At 39.1% G+C, this 20,887-nt stretch overlaps 1 protein-coding gene across 1 annotated transcript in view; it reads left to right on the top strand.

Annotated features, from left to right (window-relative positions):
* Positions 1–4,156: 4,156 nt before the first annotated feature.
* UPRT (uracil phosphoribosyltransferase homolog) overlaps positions 4,157–20,887 on the top strand; it is a 29,994-nt gene continuing 13,263 nt past the window's right edge. Inside the window, exon 1 of the mRNA XM_082610503.1 lies at positions 4,157–4,831. Coding sequence (XP_082466629.1) covers positions 4,452–4,831 — 380 coding nt within the window. The 5' untranslated portion in view covers positions 4,157–4,451. The remainder of the gene's footprint in view (positions 4,832–20,887) is intronic.

Genomic DNA, 20,887 nt, shown 5'->3' on the forward strand with positions numbered 1-20,887 from the left:
GCAAGGATTCTTCAGTATACGCAAGTCAATCAACGTCACACACCATATTAACAAATTGAAGGAGAAAAACCACATGATCATCTCAATAGATGCAGAGAAAGCTTTCAACAAAAGTCAACACCCATTTATGATAAAACCCCTGCAGAAAGTAGGCATAGAGGGACCTTTCCTCAACATAGTAAAGGCCATATATGACAAACCCACAGCCAACATTGTCCTCAATGGTGAAAAACTGAAGCATTTCCACTACGATCAGGAACAAGACAAGGTTGCCCTCTCTCACCACTCTTATTCAACATAGTTTTGGAAGTTTTAGCCATAGCAATCAGAGAAGAAAAGGAAATAAAAGGAATCCAAATCAGAAAAGAAGAAGTAAAGCTGTCACTGTTTGCAGATGATATGATACTATACATAGAGAATCCTAAAGATGCTACCAGAAAACTACTAGACCTAATCAATGAATTTGGTAAAATAGCAGGATACAAAACTAATGCACAGAAATCTCTGGCATTCCTATACGCTAATGATGAAAAATCTGAAAGTGAAATCAAGAAAACACTCCCATTTACCATTGCAACAAAAAGAATAAAATATCTAGGAATAAACCTACCTAAGGAGACAAAAGACCTGTATGCAGAAAATTATAAGACACTGATGAAAGAAATTAAAGATAATACAAATAGATGGAGAGATATGCCATGTTCTTGGATTGGAAGAAACAACATTGTGAAAATGACTCTACTACCCAAAGCAATCTACATATTCAGTGCAATCCCTATTAAACTACCACTGACATTTTTCACAGAACTAGAACAAAAAATTTCACATTTTGTATGGAAACACAAAAGACCCCGAATAGCCAAAGCAATCTTGAGAACGAAAAACGGAGCTGGAGGAATCAGGCTCCCTGACTTCAGATTATACTACAAAGCTACAGTAATCAAGACAGTATTGTACTGGAACAAAAACAGAAAGATAGATCAATGGAACAGGAGAGAAAACCCAGAGATAAACCCACGCACATATAGTCACCTTATCTTTGACAAAGGAGGCAGGAATGTACAGTGGAGAAAGGACAGCCTCTTCAATAAGTGGTGCTGGGAAAACTGGACAGGGACATGTAAAAGTATGAGATTAGATCATTCCCTAACACCATACACAAAAATAAGCTCAAAATGGATTAAAGACCTAAATGTAAGGCCAGAAACTATCAAACTCTTAGAGGAAAACATAGGCAGAACAGTTTACGACATAAATCACAGCAAGATCCTTTTGGACCCACTTCCTAGAGAAATGGAAATAAAAACAAAAATAAACAAATGGGACCTAATGAAACTTCAAAGCTTTTGCATAGCAAAGGAAACCATAAACAAGACCAAAAGACAACCCTCAGAATGGGAGAAAATATTTGCAAATGAAGCCACTGACAAAGGATTAATCTCCAAAATTTATAAACAGCTCATGCAGCTCAATAGCAAAAAAACAAACAACCCAATCCAAAAATGGGCAGAAGACCTAAATAGGCATTTCTCCAAAGAAGATATACTGACTGCCAACAAACACATGAAAGAATGCTCAACATCATTAATCATTAGAGAAATGCAAATCAAAACTACAATGAGATATCATGTCACACCAGTCAGAATGGCCATCATCAAAAAATCTAGAAACAGTAAATGCTGGAGAGGGTGTGGAGAAAAGGGAACACTCTTGCACTGCTGGTGGGAATGTGAATTGGTACAGTCACTATGGAGAACAGTATGGAGGTTCCTTAAAAAACTACAAATAGAATTACCATATGACCCAGCAATCCTACTACTAGGTATATACCCTGAGAAAACCATAATTCAAAAAGAGTCATGCACCAAAATGTTCATTGCAGCTCTATTTACAATAGCCTGGAGATGGAAACAACCTAAGTGTCCATCATCAGACGAATGGATAAAGAAGATGTGGCACATATATACAATGGAATATTATTCAGCCATAAAAAGAAACAAAATTGAGCTATTTGTAATGAGGTGGATAGTCCTAGAGTCTGTCATACAGAGTGAAATAAGTCAGAAAGAGAAAGACAAATACCATATGCTAACACATATATATGGAATTTAAGAAAAAAAAGTTATGAAGGACCTAGGGGTAAAACAGGAATAAAGACACAGACCTACTTGAGAATGGACTTGTGGATATGGGGAGGGGAAGGGTAAGCTGGGAAAAAGCGAGAGAGAGGCATGGACATATATACACTACCAAACGTAAGGTAGATAGCTAGTGGGAAGCAGCTGGATAGCACTGGGAGATCAGATCGGTCCTTTGTGACTGACTGGAGGGGTGGGATAGGGAGGGTGGGAGGGAGGGAGACGCAAGAGGGAAGGGATATGGGAACAGATGTATATGTATAACTGATTCACTTTGTTATAAAGCAGAAACTAACACACCATTGTGAAACAATTATACTCCAATAAAGTTGTAAAAAAATAAATAAACAACCAAATTTAGGGTGTTATCATTAATCATCGGTGAATTTTACTTCAGTAGCATCTTAAATAATTAAATTGACTAGATAAATAGATTTGCTGATGATTATTGGTTAATATAGGTAAGTATATGCATGGGTGTTTCCTATAAGAGTGAAAACACAAGACACACTGGTGGTTGTACTGTTCTAATTCATATTCTATGGCACTGAGAACTAGGTCATTTGCCCGATGAAACACTAGACAAAAATGACTTCAGTACAGTTTTGGTCCTGGGATGTCTCACAATACCATTTTAAATTCATTACTGGATTTAAAGTACCGATAATGAAAAATACTGTATTTCATTGTGTTCCTTAGAGTATTCTTTGGCAAATTAGGCATTTCATTGCTCCTGCCCACTTCATGTTATCAGATTCAGCTTTTAAACACAGAGATCCTTTGAGTCACATTGTGTGCTAGGAGAAAAGATGCACAGGCTTTCAAAAATGAGTGGGATTACAGTTTAAGGCTGCAATTTTTATCATCCAATCAAATTTAAACTCTCTATAATTACAGCTAATAGTGTACTGACCTAGAGGGTAAGACACAAAGCAGAGAATATGGGAGAGAATAAAGGGAGAAAAATACCATTAATACTGATACCAAAACAACAACCAAAGAAACAAAGAAAAAAATGGAAAAGAGAGCCAGATCAAGGCTCAAGTCTCACCAAAGGCCTCGATATTCCTGTTATCCGTTACTCATATTTGTTTGAATCTCTGCATATGCTGGTTATGTTCCGGTGTGGAACAGGGAATTTTAAGGATTGGCTTTTGGAAGGCAAAATAGAATTACAGAATGTCAAAATTGGAAGAACATCCAGGGGTCAACTAGTTAATGCATCTCATTTATGGATGGACAAAGTCAAGTCCAGAGACGGGAGGCAACTTGTTAAATGCTGCTCAATAAGTTTTTAGTAGAATTTGCAGGTTTCTGACTTTGTAGCTCTTCAAAAGGGAGCCTGTAAGCCACTGTTCTCAAAAGCTACCATTTAAAAAAAATCAGAATCGTTGGGTTACGTGTTAAAAATAAAGATTCTTGGGTCCCATCTCAGATCTACTGAATCAGAATCTCAAAGGTAGGCCATGACAACCTGCATTTTAACAAACTTTACAATTGTTCTAATACACAAAGGTGTTGAAAAGCACTGCCCTAGACATTCTTAGCTCAAGCCTTTATACTATGTCCGCACGCTAAAAAAAAAAAATTGTCTTTCCAAGTATTTAAAAGAAGCAAAGCGGTAGTGGGTCTGAAATGCTGTCAGAATCCTCATGGTAACTGTACAGTGTAGGGTCCAACCAATAAAGATAAGGAAAGCTCTAGTAGTCAAGCACACTTGGGAATCTGCAGCTGGTACAACAGTCTAGTAGAAGGCAGGCTCTTCAGCATGCTGCTAGGCATTTTTAAACTTCCTTTTTGGGCTACACAGACAAGCATACAGTAGATGCAGTTACTGAAGTTTAACTTTTCTGCCAAGACACAAAGTCTGAAAACATGGGTCTTTGTGTGTCATCATTTTAGCACTCTCCAACCCTAGTTTTCTCCCGGCTCTATCACTCACTCAAAGTTCTGCATGCAGAATCCCTAGCGGCTCCCGGGAGACCCGGAAACCAAATATCCCTGGCCTCACCTTGTCTGCTAAGTTCGTGTGGGACCCCACGCAGCCGGGGCAACGCAAAGGGTTAACAGGCTGTTCGCTGCTGAGTGGCAGGGAGCGAAGCCAATCGAGTGTCTAGGCGGGCGGTAAGTCTGGTGTGGGCGGGGCCGGGACGTAACGTGCGAAAGGGAAGCGATGGAGGCCAAAGGGGTGAGAGGGTAGCGGCGGTTAGAGGTTGCGAGGAGGCGGGGCGACCAGGAGAGCATAGGAGCTTTGGTCCGTTCTCCCTGCTCTCCTTTATCCTTAGGGGTCGGGGACGGCCCGGTGCCCGGTGTATGGCCACGGAGTTACGGTGTCCGGACTCCATGCCCTGTCACAACCAGCAAGTAAACTGTGCCTCGACCCAAAACCCCGAGCCGCAGCAACCTGGCGAACTGATCGCGGACCATGCCGGGGGAAACAGCGACTCCGCGGCCAAGCTGACTCTCCTCAGGGGGAGAGTAAGCTCTTCTAGCGTACCGGCTGAGCGGGACTCTCAGGCCTACGGCGGCGCCACCCTCAACTCAGAGAGCAACGGTGGCACTGGCAACTCTGACGCGCCAGCCAGCTACTCCCTCCTAGGGGACTGCGAACTCTCTCCGCAGATCGGGGCGCAGCTTAAGCTCCTGCCAATGAATGATCAGATCCGGGAGCTGCAAACCATCATCCGGGACAAGTGAGCCAGAGCGGAAGGGGAAGGGGAGGTGGAGGGTCTCTCAGGGGGTGGGCGGGGATTGGAAGTAAAAGGGCGAAGGTTCTTGGCCTAGGGAAGCTGGTCTGTGGAGATTTCGGCAGGGCATTTTCTTTGTGGGGCGGTGTCACTTGACTCAGGCCTCCTACCCTCTTTCCCAGTACCTGTGTTTTAACATCACTTTGTGTAGGGAGGAAGCATTTTAGGTAACCTCCTGTTTCCTCTTTGTCTCTTATGAGTGGAATACTCAGGCATTCCAATTAGGTAAATGTGCTGATCTGCCCTGTGCCTGTTCTCGTGGGCAGTAACCATTTCTGGGTTGTAGGTTTACCACGTGAACAGACACAGAGCAGAGAGCGTAGCCCTTTCACTTCATACTGTTTAATAGACTCCCAGTTTGTTTCCTTGTCTCCATTTCTCTCTTCTACGTGTACCCACACATTACTGAACAATTCATCTTCTTAATATACTGCTTTGATTTGCTAACTACCCTACTCAGCAGCCTTCTTTGGCTTCTCTGAGCCTACCAAATAAAGTCAGGATCCTTAGCTTGACATTAAGTCCCATCTTCGTGGTTCCTAGGAACTATTCTGAAACATCCCTACTTCTCGCATCTCAAATTCACTTTACTCCTCTGCATGTTCAAACACTACCTACTCTTCTACAGTCTGCATTAAATGTCCACCTCTGCCAAGAAGCTTTCCTTCAATCATTCTTCCTCACTGATCTTCCCTGGCCTTTTTAATGCAAGATTCACCTTCTGTTTTGTGTATTGTTATTCGTTTCGCTGTTATTGCACTTGTTAGATTTTAAGCTCCTTGAGGGCAGACGTTGTATCTTTTACATTTTTGAATTCCAACTATGCCTTGCAAGCAATAGCCATTCAATTACTAAAAGTTATTTGTAGCTGTTAAAGTTATATTTATGTAAGTATTTAATGGTTTTTAATGAATCAATATTGAAAACTGTGGTCATGTGAACCAATAAATGAAGTAGTGATCTTAAAAAGTAGGAGACATAGGCTTGGTAGTTGTGGTGGGGGGAACTGAAATAAGACTTAATCTGTAAAACAAAGAAAATAGAATGATTCTTGTTTCTATAGAGCAAGAGTTACTGACCTTGTGTTTTGGACCTGTGCTGTCTTGGACCTTGTGCTGTACCTGTAGATGGGCTTCTGGGCTTTAGCAAACCCTCAGAAATTATTTGGGAAATGTTATTTGTATGTGCATTTTTAATGGTTTTTTAAAATAACATTTTTATTTTTTAGTATTTTAAAATAAATTTATTTATTTATTTTTGTAAATAAATACAAAGATATTGCATTGGGTCTGGGTTGCTGCGCACGGGCTTTTTCTAGTTGCGGCGAGTTGGTGCTACTCTTCGTTGTGGTGCATGGGCTTCTCCTTGCAGTGGCTTCTTCTGTTGTGGAGCACAGGCTCTAGGTGCACGGGCTTCAGTAGTTGTGGCACACGGGCTTAGCTGCTCCATGGGCATGTGGGATCTTCCCAGGCCAGAGCTCGAACCCATGTCCCCTGCATTGGCAGGCAGATTCTTAACCACTGCACCACAAGGGAAGTCCCATAACATCTTTATTGAGCTATAATTTACATACCATACAATACACCTTTTAAAGTGTACAATTCAGTGGTTTTCAAGTATGTTTATTGCTTTGCAGCCACCACCACACAATTTTAGAACATTTTCATCAGCTCAACAAGAAAGCCCACACCCATGAGCAGTCACTCCCCATTTCCCTCCAACCCACCAAGAGCCCTAGACAACCACTAATCTACCTTCTGTGTCTATTGATATACCTATTCTGGACGTTTCATGTAAATAGAATCATATGACATGTGGCCTTTTGTGGCTAGTTTCTTTTATTTAGCATAATGTTTTCAAGCTTTATCCATCTTGTATCAGTACACCATTTCTTTTTTGGCTGAATGATATTCCTCTGTATGGCTATACCACATTTTGTTTATCCATTCATCAGGTGATGGACATTTGGGTGGTTTGGTTTCCGGTTTTTGGCTATTATGAATAATGCTACTATGAACATTTGCATATGTGCTTTTTTATGGGGTGGGGATTCCTTCGCTTTCATTAGATTTCACAAAGGGGTCTTCCTAACCATGTAAAAGTGAACAATTGCTATATAACTTGGAGAGGGCATGACATTCAGCATTCATATATGACAGTATCAATACCTGATTTTACTGCATTACTCAGAAAAGCCTGGATGGTGTAGTAAACCTGGGTGTAAGCAAAATCTTTTTTTTTCTTTTTTTTTCTGAGTTTGGAAGGAGACAGCAGGATCCAGAGTCATCTTAGGCAAGATGTTTAGCATCTCTGTGTTTCAGCTTTATCATTTGTAAAATGAGGATGTTCCTAATATCTCATGAAGCTCCTGGGAGGCTAAAACAAGATACTGTCTATGAACATTTGTTGTAAACTGTGAACAGTATGCATATTTATGGCATTTCAAGCCTTTATGTTTAGATTTGTGCATGGTTCAGATTGTATCCATAAATGCTGGTTTCTTCAGCTTTTGGGAGACAGTAAAAGGAATTTAACTACATAGAATGCACATTCTTATTTTAAAAAACAACACTGAGAGATCCTAGATTATTTTTATCCTGCTATGATACAGAATAGAAAAACTCACTACAATTTTTAATAACTAATTGATGCTTAGTTATTTAGGGTGGAGACAGAGTTTTAGTTTTGTTTCTGTTAATCAAATCTGTTAATGGAGGCCTCTGTTCCTTTATCTTAAAAAATTGGCATCCCCTCACACAAACAGGACCTGTTTTATCCGGGACTGGTGTGGAGTGCTTGTGGTTAGAGGAGCTGTATTTACAGGGGTCTAGTTATGGAAGGTGCCATCAGTTATCAGTCTGTCTTCCTTGTACCCTTATGCTCTTCTCTATTTTGATGTGACATCATATATGTGCACTATGGAACTGTCTGATGATAGAGGCCATTGAAGTACTTGTTATTCCTTTTATTGTTCCTGGTCCTTAGTGTCTATCTAGTGAAGGGATTGCTTTCTGAATTGACTTTGGCATGGGGAAATGGGGTTGAGCCAGAGGACTGCATGTTGTTGTAAATACATAAAGCAGGCAAGATTGAGAACATTGGACTGATTTAAAATATCTTTTTACTTATTTTTTTGAAATGTGCTGTATTTGCAGCATAAAATGTTGATGGTATTATTGAATTTCAAGGAAATGTTTTTTTCTCTATTTGAGTATGCAGTAATCTAAACATCAAATGATCAGATAATTTACTCTGTCACACAGGGGTCACTGGTGAACTCAGGAAGAAATGACTGCTTCATTTGCAGTTTTTGTTGTTGCAGTGGATTTAAACCACACATCCTTCCCTTTCTGCCTCCTTTATATACTAAACCCAGCAAAATCTGAGTGTAATGCACTGTTCCCTTGAACACAGTTCATGACCTCATATATAAGGCAGTGCAGTGTATTTAAAAGATCATCTCCTCTCCCCAGTTTTTGTTTTCTTTCGTCTTCTGAAACATTAAAGTAAAGCTCTTTCATGAGCTATTGAATGTTTCCTGTATATTTGCCCTCAAAGGGGTTTCACCATGGCCTCAGCAGGCAGCTTGGCTGAAAGTTGAGCCATCTTAGAGTATTTTAGTCCATGAAATAGCACTAAAGAAAGAACACATTCATTCTTGTGACTTTTTTTTAGTCACCTGGTGGGGAGACAATTAACCTCAGGATGGATGAGCATCCTGTGCAGCCCTAATATGAGCGTAGCCTGATGTGATTTGCGTCATTTGGCTAGGTAGTGTTCTTAACCAAAGCTGTACATTTGAATTGCTTGGGGAGTCTTTTTTTTTTTTTGGAACCCATCCTTAGAGTGGAGTAGTAGAGTAGTCTTGGGTGGAACCTGAGCACTTGTAGCTTTTTAAACACCACAGGTGATTGTGCTGTGCTCAGGCTGGGCCACTGCCCATGGGAGAATGGCCATACTCCCTTGCGTGGTGATTTGGCTAGTTTTGGATTTAGGGTATAGGCTGAGCCAAGGATTCTAAACTAAACAGAACCAGCCTAGAGAACCTGGCCTGGCATCACCCTGAGACTGGAGGAATCTCAGAACTGTTCCCTTCAACTTATACAAAACCAAAATGTCCACCACAGATAACACTATGACATGCAAGTTATTTATCAATAAATCATGGACGTGGTTTTGGTTTACCATGTGAATTTTCTAACTGGCTTTTAGGCCAGGAGTGAGGAAGTCAACTCTTTATACATACTCCTGTTATAATATTTATTGGGCATATCCTAGTAATCTCTTACCAGCTAGTCTGGACTCTGGGGAGGCAGAAAGAAAGTGTGGCCTGGCACAGTACCTAGCACATAGGGGAATTAATGTTCCAATCATTATAAAAATTAATAAATCAACTTGAATGACTGAGGCCTGGGTTCTAAAGGAAAATGATAGCTTCTCTTCTTTTTCTACCTGATCTCAAATGTTTACATTGAACTCTGCTTTGAGGTACAAATAAACAATTAATGACACTATTTTATGAGATTCTTAAGAAGGTGCCGAAGATCTGTGGCCCTGATGACTTGCACCTGGCACGCAGTAAAAGCTATTTTCATTTTTGTTTGTTGTTTGTTTTGGTTTTCACATCAGATTAGGTTTGCTTCAAGTACTTCACTGCGTTTTGTTTTTTTGAGGGGGAAGGAAGGAGGAGGAAAATCATTTATAAATCATCTGCATACTATGACAAACCTTAGAGCTTCTTTATTTTAATGATCACATAACAAAGTAGCTATGGAAGTAGAGCTTATGTTTTCAGAGCTTCCACTAAACATTAACTCTAAGTGAAACATTCCTTTGGTTTAAACCTGCAAGAAAAGCTTTTATTTTTTACTTCCCTTTAAACTGTTGCTTAAAAAAACAAACAAGAACATATTAGAGCTAAAACTGAGTCCATTTAGTTCTTCCTCCTTAGCTTAGGTTGCTAGATAAGTACAGGACACCCAGTTAAATTTGAGTTCAGATAAACAATTCATACTTTTCTTAGTATATCCTAAACATTGTATGGGACATACTTCCGAAATACAAATTTAACTGGGTGTCCTGTATTTTTATTTGCTAAATCTGGCAACTTTATGCCCAGACTTAACTTCTCCCACCCCCAATGCTAAAGAAAATCTTTGTGTATAATCCTCATTTTCAAAAATGAGACCTAGGACAGCAGAAGCAAAAATAACTACAATCCTGCACCCTGTGGAACAAAAACCACATTCACAGAAAGATAGACAAAATGAAAAGGCAGAGGACTATGTATGAACAAGGAACGAGATAAAAAGAACAAGATAAAACCCCAGAAACACAACTAGATGGAGATAGGCAACCTTCCAGAAAAAGAATTCAGAATAATGATAGTGAAGGTGATCCAGGACCTTGGAAAAAGAATGGAGGCAAAGATCGAGAAGATGCAAGAAATGTTTAACAAAGACCTAGAAGAATTCAAGAACAAACACCTAGAAGAATTCAAGGACAAAGAAACAGAGATGAACAATACAATAACTGAAATGAAAAATACACTAGAAGGAATCAATAGCAGAATAACTGAGGCAGAAGAATGGATAAGTGACCTGGAAGACAGAATGGTGGAATTCACTGCTATAGAACCAATAAATAAAAAAGAATGAAAAGAAATGAAGACAGCCTAAGAGACCTCTGGGACAACATTAAATGCACCAACATTCGTATTATTGGTGTCCCAGAAGGAGAAGAGAGAGAGAAAGGACCCGAGAAAGTATTTGAAGAGATTATAGTCGAAAACTTTCCTAACATGGGACAGGAAATAGCCACCCAAGTACAGGAAGCACAGAGAGTCCCAGGCAGGATAAGGAGAAACACACTGAGACACATAGTAATCAAATTGACAAAAATTAAAGACAAAGAAAAATTATTAAAAGCAACAAGGGAAAAATAACAAATAACACACAAGGAAACTCCCATAAGGTAAACAGCTGATTTCTCAGCAGAAACTCTACAGGCCAGAAGGGAGTGGCATGATATATTTGATGAAAGGGAGGAACCTACAACCAAGATTACTCTAGCCAGCAAGGATCTCATTCAGATTCAACGGAAAAATCAAAAGCTTTACAGACAAGCAAAAGCTAAGAGAATTCAGCACCACCAAATCAGCTCTACAACAAATGCTAAAGGAACATCTTTAAGTGGGAAACACAAGAGAAGGAAAGAACCTACAAAAACAAACCCAAAGCAATTAAGACAATAGTTATAGGACCATACATATCAATAATTACCTTAAATGTGAATGGATTAAATGCTCCAACCAAAAGACACAGGCTCGCTGAATGGATACAAAAGGACCCATATATATGCTGTCTACAAGAGAATCACTTCAGACCTAGGGACACATACAGACTGAAAGTGAGGGGATGGAAAAAGATACTCCATGCAAATGGAAATCAAAAGAAAGCTGGAGTAGCAATACTCCTACCAGATAAAATAGACTTTAAAACAAAGAATGTTACAAGAGACAAGAAAGGACACTGCATAATGATCAAGAGATCAATCCAAGAAGATATAACAATTATAAATATATACACACCCAATATAGGAGCACCTCAATACATAAGGCAACTGCTAACAGCTATAAAAGAGGAAATCGACAGTAACACAGTAATAGTGGGGGACTTTTAACACTTCACTTACACTAATGGACAGATCATCCAGACAGAAAATTAATAAGGAAACACAAGCTTTAAATGACACAATAGACCAGATGGATTTAATTGATATTTATAGGACATTCCATCCAAAAACAGCAGATTACACTTTCTTCTCAAGTGCACATGGAACATTCTCCAGGATAAGTCACATCTTGTGTCCCAAATCTAGCCTTGGTAAATTTAAGAAAATTAAAATCATATCAAGCATCTTTTCTGACCACAACACTATGAGATTAGAAATAAATTACAGGGAAAAAAATGTAAAGAATACAAACACATGGAGGCTAAACAATACATTACTAAATAACCAAGAGATCACTGAAGAAATCAAAGAGGAAATCAAAAAATACTTAGAGGAAAAAAAAAAGACACCTAATTCAGTACTACTGGGATTTGATTTAAATTAAATTGCTTTTTAAGTTATGAGTCAGAGGTTTTAATTTAATCACTTGAAAAGGGTGTATTCTTATTTTAACCTTAATTACATACTCTTTACAAGCCACATTATAATAGCAGCTTCTTCATCTTGAGAAGGAACATTTTAATGATGTTTTATTTGCCTGCCAGTCTCTTTATTTCATTATTTGCATTGTATGTACATGCCAGTCTGATTGACAGGGAGAGAAATGTCATTAAAATACACCTAAAAACTGGTTACCTTTTAGTAAACATTCCCTTATTAGAGCAAAATATAGATAATGACTTTACTCAGGGACTTAAGAGAGCTTCAGGCTGGGAAGAACCTTGGAATACTTCACTTCTGTAAGCCTCACTACTTTCTTCACTAAAGAGGTGGTAAGAATAGAATCTACCTTTTAAGATTATGTGAGGATTAGACCAGATAATGCATGAAAAATGCTTAATACTTGGCACCAAGGAAGCTTTTAATAAATGATGACCTGTGGGAACGAAGGGAGTAATATATGTATAATATTACATACCTGCTGTAACTTTTGGACCTTTTAAGAAAAACCTACTAAATAAATCTTGTACTCTTGGGTGTGTGTGTGTGTGTACAGTTATTAAATGAATTTTCTTTAAAAAAGAAGAGGAGAGGTTGTCAAGTTTATTCTAAATAGAGAGAAGTAGCAGATAGTGATCAAATGGAAGTTTCTGCTGTAGAAATTGAAGTGTAATTGCCCCAGGAGAGGATGTCTTCCAACACACTAGAGAATCCCTCTGGTGGTGGTGATGGTGGTGGTGGTAGTAGTAATAGCAGCAGCAGGAGTAGTAGTAGTGAGGTCTAGTAAGAAGAGGGGAGAGGATCTCTACTTGAAGTCTTAATTTTTTAATATTATAAAGACATTCCTCTCATAGTTCCATATGTTATGGTTGATAAGTAAATACTTATTAGCCTTTTGGAAGAAAGGTCAGAGATTTCTCTTGATTTCATCTTGGTTTGGGTTTACTATGAGATGTACGTGTTTTAAAATATATACATATGCAATTGCTGTAGCCTCTCTGGAAATTTTAAACTGCTTTATAGACAGTCTTAAGTAGGGAATAGTCTGGTTTACCAAATCCACATTAAAATGAGGATTTGGCTTCTGGTATGATTCTCATTCTTTTGTTGTTTCTGTGTGAAGATCATTTTTTTAAAAAATGGCTACCTTTGGCTTTCATTTTGTTACTATAGATGTGTGACACATTTGTTGGGGGGAGTGTCAAGAAAAGTGTATTCTCAGATATGGTTAGGTCTGCATTGTTAATCCTGTTTGGGGTTTGCACAATTTAAAAGATACTCTGCTTAACATTAGTCTGATTTCTATGCTCTGAATTATGAGCACCTGGATATCACTGTTTAAATATTTGAATATATTTTAGAATATTCCAGGGTTGTGTGTCAGTGTGTTTGTTGCTTTGTGATAATTTTGCATTAGATTTTATTTGGGACAGTTATCAGATACAAGATGATTAAAATATCTTTCAAAACTTTGTTTCCAGTATGATAGAGTTTTTTAAAATGGTTTTGAGACAAAAGTGAATAGAGTTATGATTTGAAACAAAGTATATGGAGTCAATAAGACCTGGGGTCTGGTTTACATTAAAACATCTTTATTAGCACATACTTTAGTCCAGTGTTGGGCCTAAAGTAGGGGCCCAAAGATTATGTGCAACTTGATTGATCCAACAAGCAAATATCTGCCTTATGAAACTCTAGTGTTAACAGTGTAAGGAATTTAGATGTGGATATTGCAGACCACTGTGTGTTTTTAAAAAATGCAACCAACTTACTGTATTCTAACTGTACTTTAATTTCTAAATTGACTTAAAGTAAACAGTGTCAGTCTGAAGCTTGTCAAAAACAGCAGGGGATAAGTTAGTAATTACTGTTTGTAGTGGGATGACCTGGAGCAGTGACTGCTTTAATTGGAAGTCAAATAGCTATCAAGGGATAACAGTTCACATTAGGTTCTCATAGTGTGTACCTTTTTTGGAATGTAGAGAGTGCTTATCATGCAGAAGTCATCAGATGAGGCTGACATTTTTGAGGAGAGTGTAAAGATGTTAAAATGTCTGATTCTAATGTAAAATAATGAATTTGGGCAACTCTGATCAATTAACCTAACTTTTCTCTGTACTATATTTGTGTAACTGTTTAAAAATTAAAGGCAAACATTTCAGATGTGTTCCCAAGATATACTACTGGATATTTCTTTAAGACAAATCCAGACTTATCTTCCCTATTGAAAAATGGTGTTCTGGCTACTTAGACAAGTTTATGTAGGTCTAGCAAATGGGGCAGTAGGCTTCAGTCTTTTTCTCTTTTTTTTTGTAGTTCGCTGACTTTTATTTCTTTGACAAGCATGTTGTGAATATTAATTATAGAAATGAAAGGTGCAAGTGTAAAATCATTAGTATAGTTTCATTTGAAAACCACAGTACATAAAGCCTGTTTTAAATAGGCTGTCTATGTGTAGGTGTGTGGATAGAGTTTTCTGAGTTTAGGGAGCATTTATATATAAAGAATACAGACCTATATTCTTCCTATTGCTCAATTATGGTCCATATTTTAGAGAGTTAGTATCTGTAATAATGATAGAACTGTGGTTACTCTAAGAAACCTAATGCCATTTGTGTCAGGGGTATTTCATTACTTTTCCCTGTCAGAGAAAGTAAATGAAGCTTGAAAAAGAGTCATGATTAATGGTGTAGTGAGATAATATATGCTTGCATATGCCATTTCGATGCTGTGTTGGGGAATATTTTAGGTAAGCTATGGATAGGCAGATGGGGATTTTTAAGTACATAAACTGTAAATCTGTCAGATCATTTAACTTACATGAGAGAAAGAGGAGGAACAATACTAGGTTTTTAGGTACAGAAAAAATGTCAGTCTTATAAACATTCTTCTTTTGGCTGGTTAACAGTTTGTGGGTAGGTACAACCCTCTATTATTATTACTTGGGTACCTCAGGATCTTGAAAGAACTGACCAGAAGGAAGTGTACAGGAAGTTGGTAGAAAGATCTATGGAATAAACTATTTGATTGAAAAATAAGCAAAGAGAAAAATTTATCAATAGTTTGAGAAAGAGGTCTTGGAAATTAGGTTATGTGTTCTTGAAAGCAATGTCAGAAACAGAGGATTTACTTGTTTGTGCCATTCTCATTCCAAAAAGGATTAGAGGGGGATGAGGGGAAGATGGTGGAAGAGTAAGACGTGGAGATCACCTTCCTCCCAACAGATACACCAGAAATACATCTACATGTGGAACAACTCCTACAGAACACCTACTGAATGCTGGCAGAAGACCTCAGACCTCCCAAAAGGCAAGAAAGTCCCCACGTACCTGGGTAGGGCAAAAGAAAAAAGAATGAACAGAGACAAAAGGATAGGGACGGGACCTGCACCAGTGGGAGGGAACCGTGAAGGAGGAAAGGTTTCCACACACTAGGAAGCCCCTTCATGGGTGGAGACTGCTGGTGGCAGAGGGGGAAAGCTTTGGAGCCGCGGAGGGAGCACAGCAATAGGGGTGCGGAGGGCAAAGCAGAGAGATTCCCGCACAGAGGATGGGTGCCAACCGGCACTCACCAGCCAGAGAGGCTTGTCTGCTCACCCACTGGGATGGGCAGGGTTGGGAGCTGAGGCTCAGACTTTGGTTGGAGCGCAGGGAGAGGGCTGGGGTTGGTGGCGTGAAAACAGCCTGCAGGGGGTTAGTGCACCACGGCTAGCCGGGAGGGAGTCCAGGGAAAAGTCTGGACCTGCCAAAGAGGCAAGAGACTTTTTCTTCCCTCTTTGTTTACTGGTGCATGAGGAGAGGGGATTAAGAGCGCTGCTTAAAGGAGCTCCAGAGACGGGCGTGAGCCGCGGCTATCAGCGCGGACCACAGAGACGGGCATGAGACGCTAAGGCTGCTGCTGCCGCCAACAAGAACCCTGTGTGCGAGCACGGGTCACTACCCACACGGCCCCTTCTGGGGAGCCTGTGCAGCCCGACACTGCCAGTGTCCCAGGATCCAGGGACAACTTCCCTGGGAGAACACACGGTGCGCCTCAGGCTGGTGCAACGTCACGCCAACCTCAGCCGCTGCAGGCTAGCCCCGCACTCAGTACCCCTCCCTCCCCCCGGCCTGAGTGAGCCAGAGCCCCCGAAGCAGCTCCTCCTTTAACCACGTCCTGTCTGAGCAAAGAGGAGACGCCCTCCGGCAACCTACACGCAGAGGTGGGGCCAAATCCAAAGCTGAGCCCTGGGAGCTGTGAAAACAAGGAAGAGAAAGGGAAATCTCTCCCAGCAGCCTCAGAAGCAGTGGATTAAAGCTGCACAATCAACTTGATGTACCCTGCATGTGGGGAGGACATGAATAAACAATGAATCATCCCAAATTGAGGAGGTGGACTTTGAGATCAAGATTTCTGATTTTTCCCCTTTTCCTCTTTTTGTGAGTTTGTATATGTATGCTTCTGTGTGAGATTTTGTCTGTATAACTTTGCTTCTACCATTTGTCCTAGGGTTCTATCTGTCCGTTTTTTGCGTGTTTTTAAAATTTTTTTCTTAATAATTATTTTTATCTTAATAACTTTATTTTATTTTATCTTCTTTCTTTCTTTCCTTCCCTCCATCCTTCCTCCCTCCCTCCCTTTTCCTTCCTTCCTTCTTTCCTTCTTTCCTTCTTTCTTTCTTCTTTCTTTTCTTTCTTTCTTTCTTTCCTTCTTCCTTCATTTCTTTCTTTCTTTCTTTCTTTCTTTCTTTCTTTCTTTCTTTCTTTCTTTCTTTCTTTCTTTCTTTCTTTCCTTTCTCCCTTTTATTCTGAGCCATGTGGAAGAAAGGCTCTTGGTGCTGCAGCCAGGAGTCAGTGCTGTGCCTCTGTGGTGGGAGAGCCAACTTCAGGACACTGGTCCACAAGAGACTTTCCAACTCCACATAATATCAAATGGCAAAAATCTCCCAGAGATCTCCATCTCAACAGCAACACCCAGCTTAACTCAACGACCAGCAAGCGACAGTGCTGTCCACCCTATGCCAGACAACTAGCAAGACAGGAACACAACCCCACCCATTAGCAGAGAGGCTGCCTAAAATCATAATTATAAGGCCACAGATACCCCAAAACACACCACCAGACGTGGACCTGCCCACCAGAAAGACAAGATCCAGCCTCATCCACCAGAACACAGGCACTAGTCCCCTCCACCAGGAAGCCTACACAATGCACTGAACCAACGTTAGCCACTGGGGACAGACACCAAAAACAATGGGACTACGAACCTGCAGCATGAAAAAAGGAGATCCCAAACACAGTAAGATAAGCAAAATGAGAAGACAGAAAAACACACAGCAGGAGAAGGAGCAAGATAAAAACCTACCAGACCTAACAAATGAAGAGGAAACAGGCAGTCTACCTGAAAAAGAATTCAGAATAATTATAGTAAAGATGATCCAAAATCTTGGAAATAGAATAAAAAATGCAAGAAACATTTAAAAAGGAACTAGAAGAACTAAAGATGAAAGAAGCAATGATGAACAACACAATGAAATTAAAAATACTCTAGAAGGGATCAATAGCAGAATAACTGAGGCAGAAGAACAGATAAGTGACCTGGAAGATAAAATAGTGGAAATAACTACTGCAGAGCAGAATAAAGAAAAAAGAATGAAAAGGACTGAGGACAGTCTCAGAGACATCTGGGACAACATTAAACACACCAACATTCGAATTATAGGGGTTCCAGAAGAAGAAGAGAGAAAGAAAGGGACTGAGAAAATATTTGAAGAGATTATACTTGAAAACTTCCCTAATTTGGGGAAGGAAATATTTAATCAAGTCCAGGAAGCACAGAGAGTCCCATACAGGATAAATCCAAGGAGAAATATGCCAAGACACATATTAATCAAACTGTCAAAAATTAAATAGAAAGGAAACATATTAAAAGCAACAAGGGAAAAACAACAAATAACACACAAGGGAATCCCCATAAGGTTAACAGCTGATCTTTCAGCAGAAACTCTGAAAGCCGGAAGGGACTGGCAGGACATATTTAAAGCAATGAAGGAGAAGAACCTGCAACCAAGATTACTCTACCCATCAAGGATCTCACTCAGACTTGATGGAGAAATTAAAACATTTATAGACAAGCAAAAGCTGAGAGAGTTCAGCACCACCAAACCAGCTTTACAACAAATGCTAAAGGAACTTCTCTAGGCAAGAAACACAAGAGAAGGGAAAGACCTACAATAACGAACCAAAAACAATTAAGAAAATGGGAATAGGAACATACAAATCGATAATTACCTTAAATGTAAATGGGCTAAATGCTCCCACCAAAAGACACAGATTGGCTGAATGGATATGAAAACAAGACCCATATATATGCTGTCTAGAAGAGATGCACTTCAGACCTAGAGACACAAACAGATTGAAAGTAAGGGGATAGAAAAAGATATTCCAAGCAAATGGAAACCAAAAGAAAGCTGGAGTAGCAATTCTCATATCAGACAAAATAGACTTTAAAATAAAGACTATTAGAAGAGACAAAGAAGGACACTACATAATGATCAAGGGATCGATCCAGAAGATATAGCAATTGTAAATATTTATGCCCCCAACATAGGAGCATCTCAATACATAAAGCAAATACTAACAGCCATAAAATGGGAAATTGACAGTAACACAGTCATAATAGGGGACTTTAACACCCCACTTTCACCAATGGACAGATCATCCAAAACGAAAATAAATAAGGAAACACAAGCTTTAAATGGTACATTAAACAAGATGGACCTAATTGACATTTATAGGACGTTCCATCCAAAAACAACAGACTACACATTATTCTGAAGTGTTCATGGAACATTCTCCAGGATAGATCATATCTTGGGTCACAAATCAAGCCTTGGTAAATTTAGGAAAATTGAAATTGTATCAAGTATCTTTTCCGACCACAATGCTACAAGACTAGATATCAATTATAGAAAAAGATTGGTAAAAAATACAAACACATGGAGGATAAACAATACACTACTTAATAACGAAGTGATCACTGAAGAAATCAAAGAGGAAATAAAAGAATACCTAGAAACAAATGACAATGGAGACACGACAACAAAACCTAGGGGATGTAACAGAAGCAGTTCTAAGAAGGAAGTTTATAGCAATACAATCCTACCTTAAGAAACAGGAAACATCTTGAATAAACAACCTAACCTTGTACCTAAAGCAATTAGAGAAAGAAGAACAAAAAAGCCCCAAAGTTAGCAGAAGGAAAGAAATCATAAAGATCAGATCAGAAATAAATGAAAAGGAAATGAAGGAAACAATAGCAAAGATCAATAAAACTAAAAGCTGGTTCTTTGAGAAGATAAACAAAATTGATAAACCTTTCGCCAGACTCATCAAGAAAAAAAGGGAGAAGACTCAAATCAATAGAATTAGAAATGAAAAAGGAGAAGTAACAACTGACACTGCAGAAATACAAAAGATCATGAGAGAGTACTACAGGCAACTCTATGCCAATAAAATGGACAACCTGGAAGAAATGGACAAATTCTTAGAAATGCACACCCTGCCAAGACTGACTCAGGAAGAAATAGGAAATGTGAACAGACCAATCACAAGCACTGAAATTGAAACTGTGATTAAAAATCTTTTAACAAACAAAAGCCCAGGACCAGATGGCTTCACAGGCGATTTCTATCAAACATTTAGAGAAGAGCTAACACCTATCCTTCTCAAACTCTTCCACAATATAGCAGAGGGTGGAACACTCCCAAACTCATTCTATGAGGCCACCATCACCTTGATACCAAAACCACACAAGGATGTCACAAAGAAAGAAAACTACAGGCCAATATCACTGATGAACATAGATGCAAAAATCCTCAACAAAATACTAGCAAGCAGAATCCAACAGCACATTAAAAGGATCATACACCATGATCAAGTGGGGTTTATTCCAGGAGTGCAGGGATTCTTCAATATACACAAATCAATCAACGTGATACACCATATTAACAAATTGAAGAAGAAAAACCATATGATCATCTCAATAGATGCAGAGAAAGCTTTTGACAAAATTCAACACCCATTTATGATAAAAACCCTGCAGAAAGTAGGCATAGAGGGAACTTTCCTCAACATAATAAAGGCCATATATGACAAAACCACAGCCAACATCATCCTCAATGGTGAAAAACTGAAAGCATTTCCACTAAGATCAGGAACAAGACAAGGTTGCCCTCTCTCACCACTCTTATTCAAAATAGTTTTGGAAGTTTTAGCCACAGCAATCAGAGAAGAAAAGGAAATAAAAGGAATCCAAATTGGAAAAGAAGAAGTAAAGCTGTTACTGTTTGCAGATGACATGATACTATACATAGAGAATCCTCAATATGCTACGAGAAAACTACTAGAGCTAATCAATGAATTTGGTAAAGTATCAGGATACAAAATTAATGCACAGAAATCTCTGGCATTCCTATACACTAATGATGAAATATCTGAAAGTGAAATCAAGAAAACACTCCCTTTTACCATTGCAACAAAAAGAATAAAATATCTAGGAATAAACCTACCTAAGGAGACAAAAGACCTGTATACAGAAATTATAAAACACTGATGAAAGGAATTGAAGATGATACAAATAGATGGAGAGATATACCATGTTCTTGGATTGGAAGAACCAACATTGTGAACATGACTCTACTACCTAAAGCAATCTACAGGTTCAATGCAATCCCTATCAAAATACCAGTGGCATTTTTCACAGAACTAGAACAAAAAATTTCAAAATTTTTATGGAAACACAAAAGACACCGAATAGCCAAAGCAATCTTGAGAACGAAAAACGGAGGTG

Source organism: Mesoplodon mirus (genome assembly GCF_964341445.2).
Source record: "Mesoplodon mirus genome assembly, chromosome: X".
Taxonomy (NCBI): domain Eukaryota; kingdom Metazoa; phylum Chordata; class Mammalia; order Artiodactyla; family Ziphiidae; genus Mesoplodon; species Mesoplodon mirus.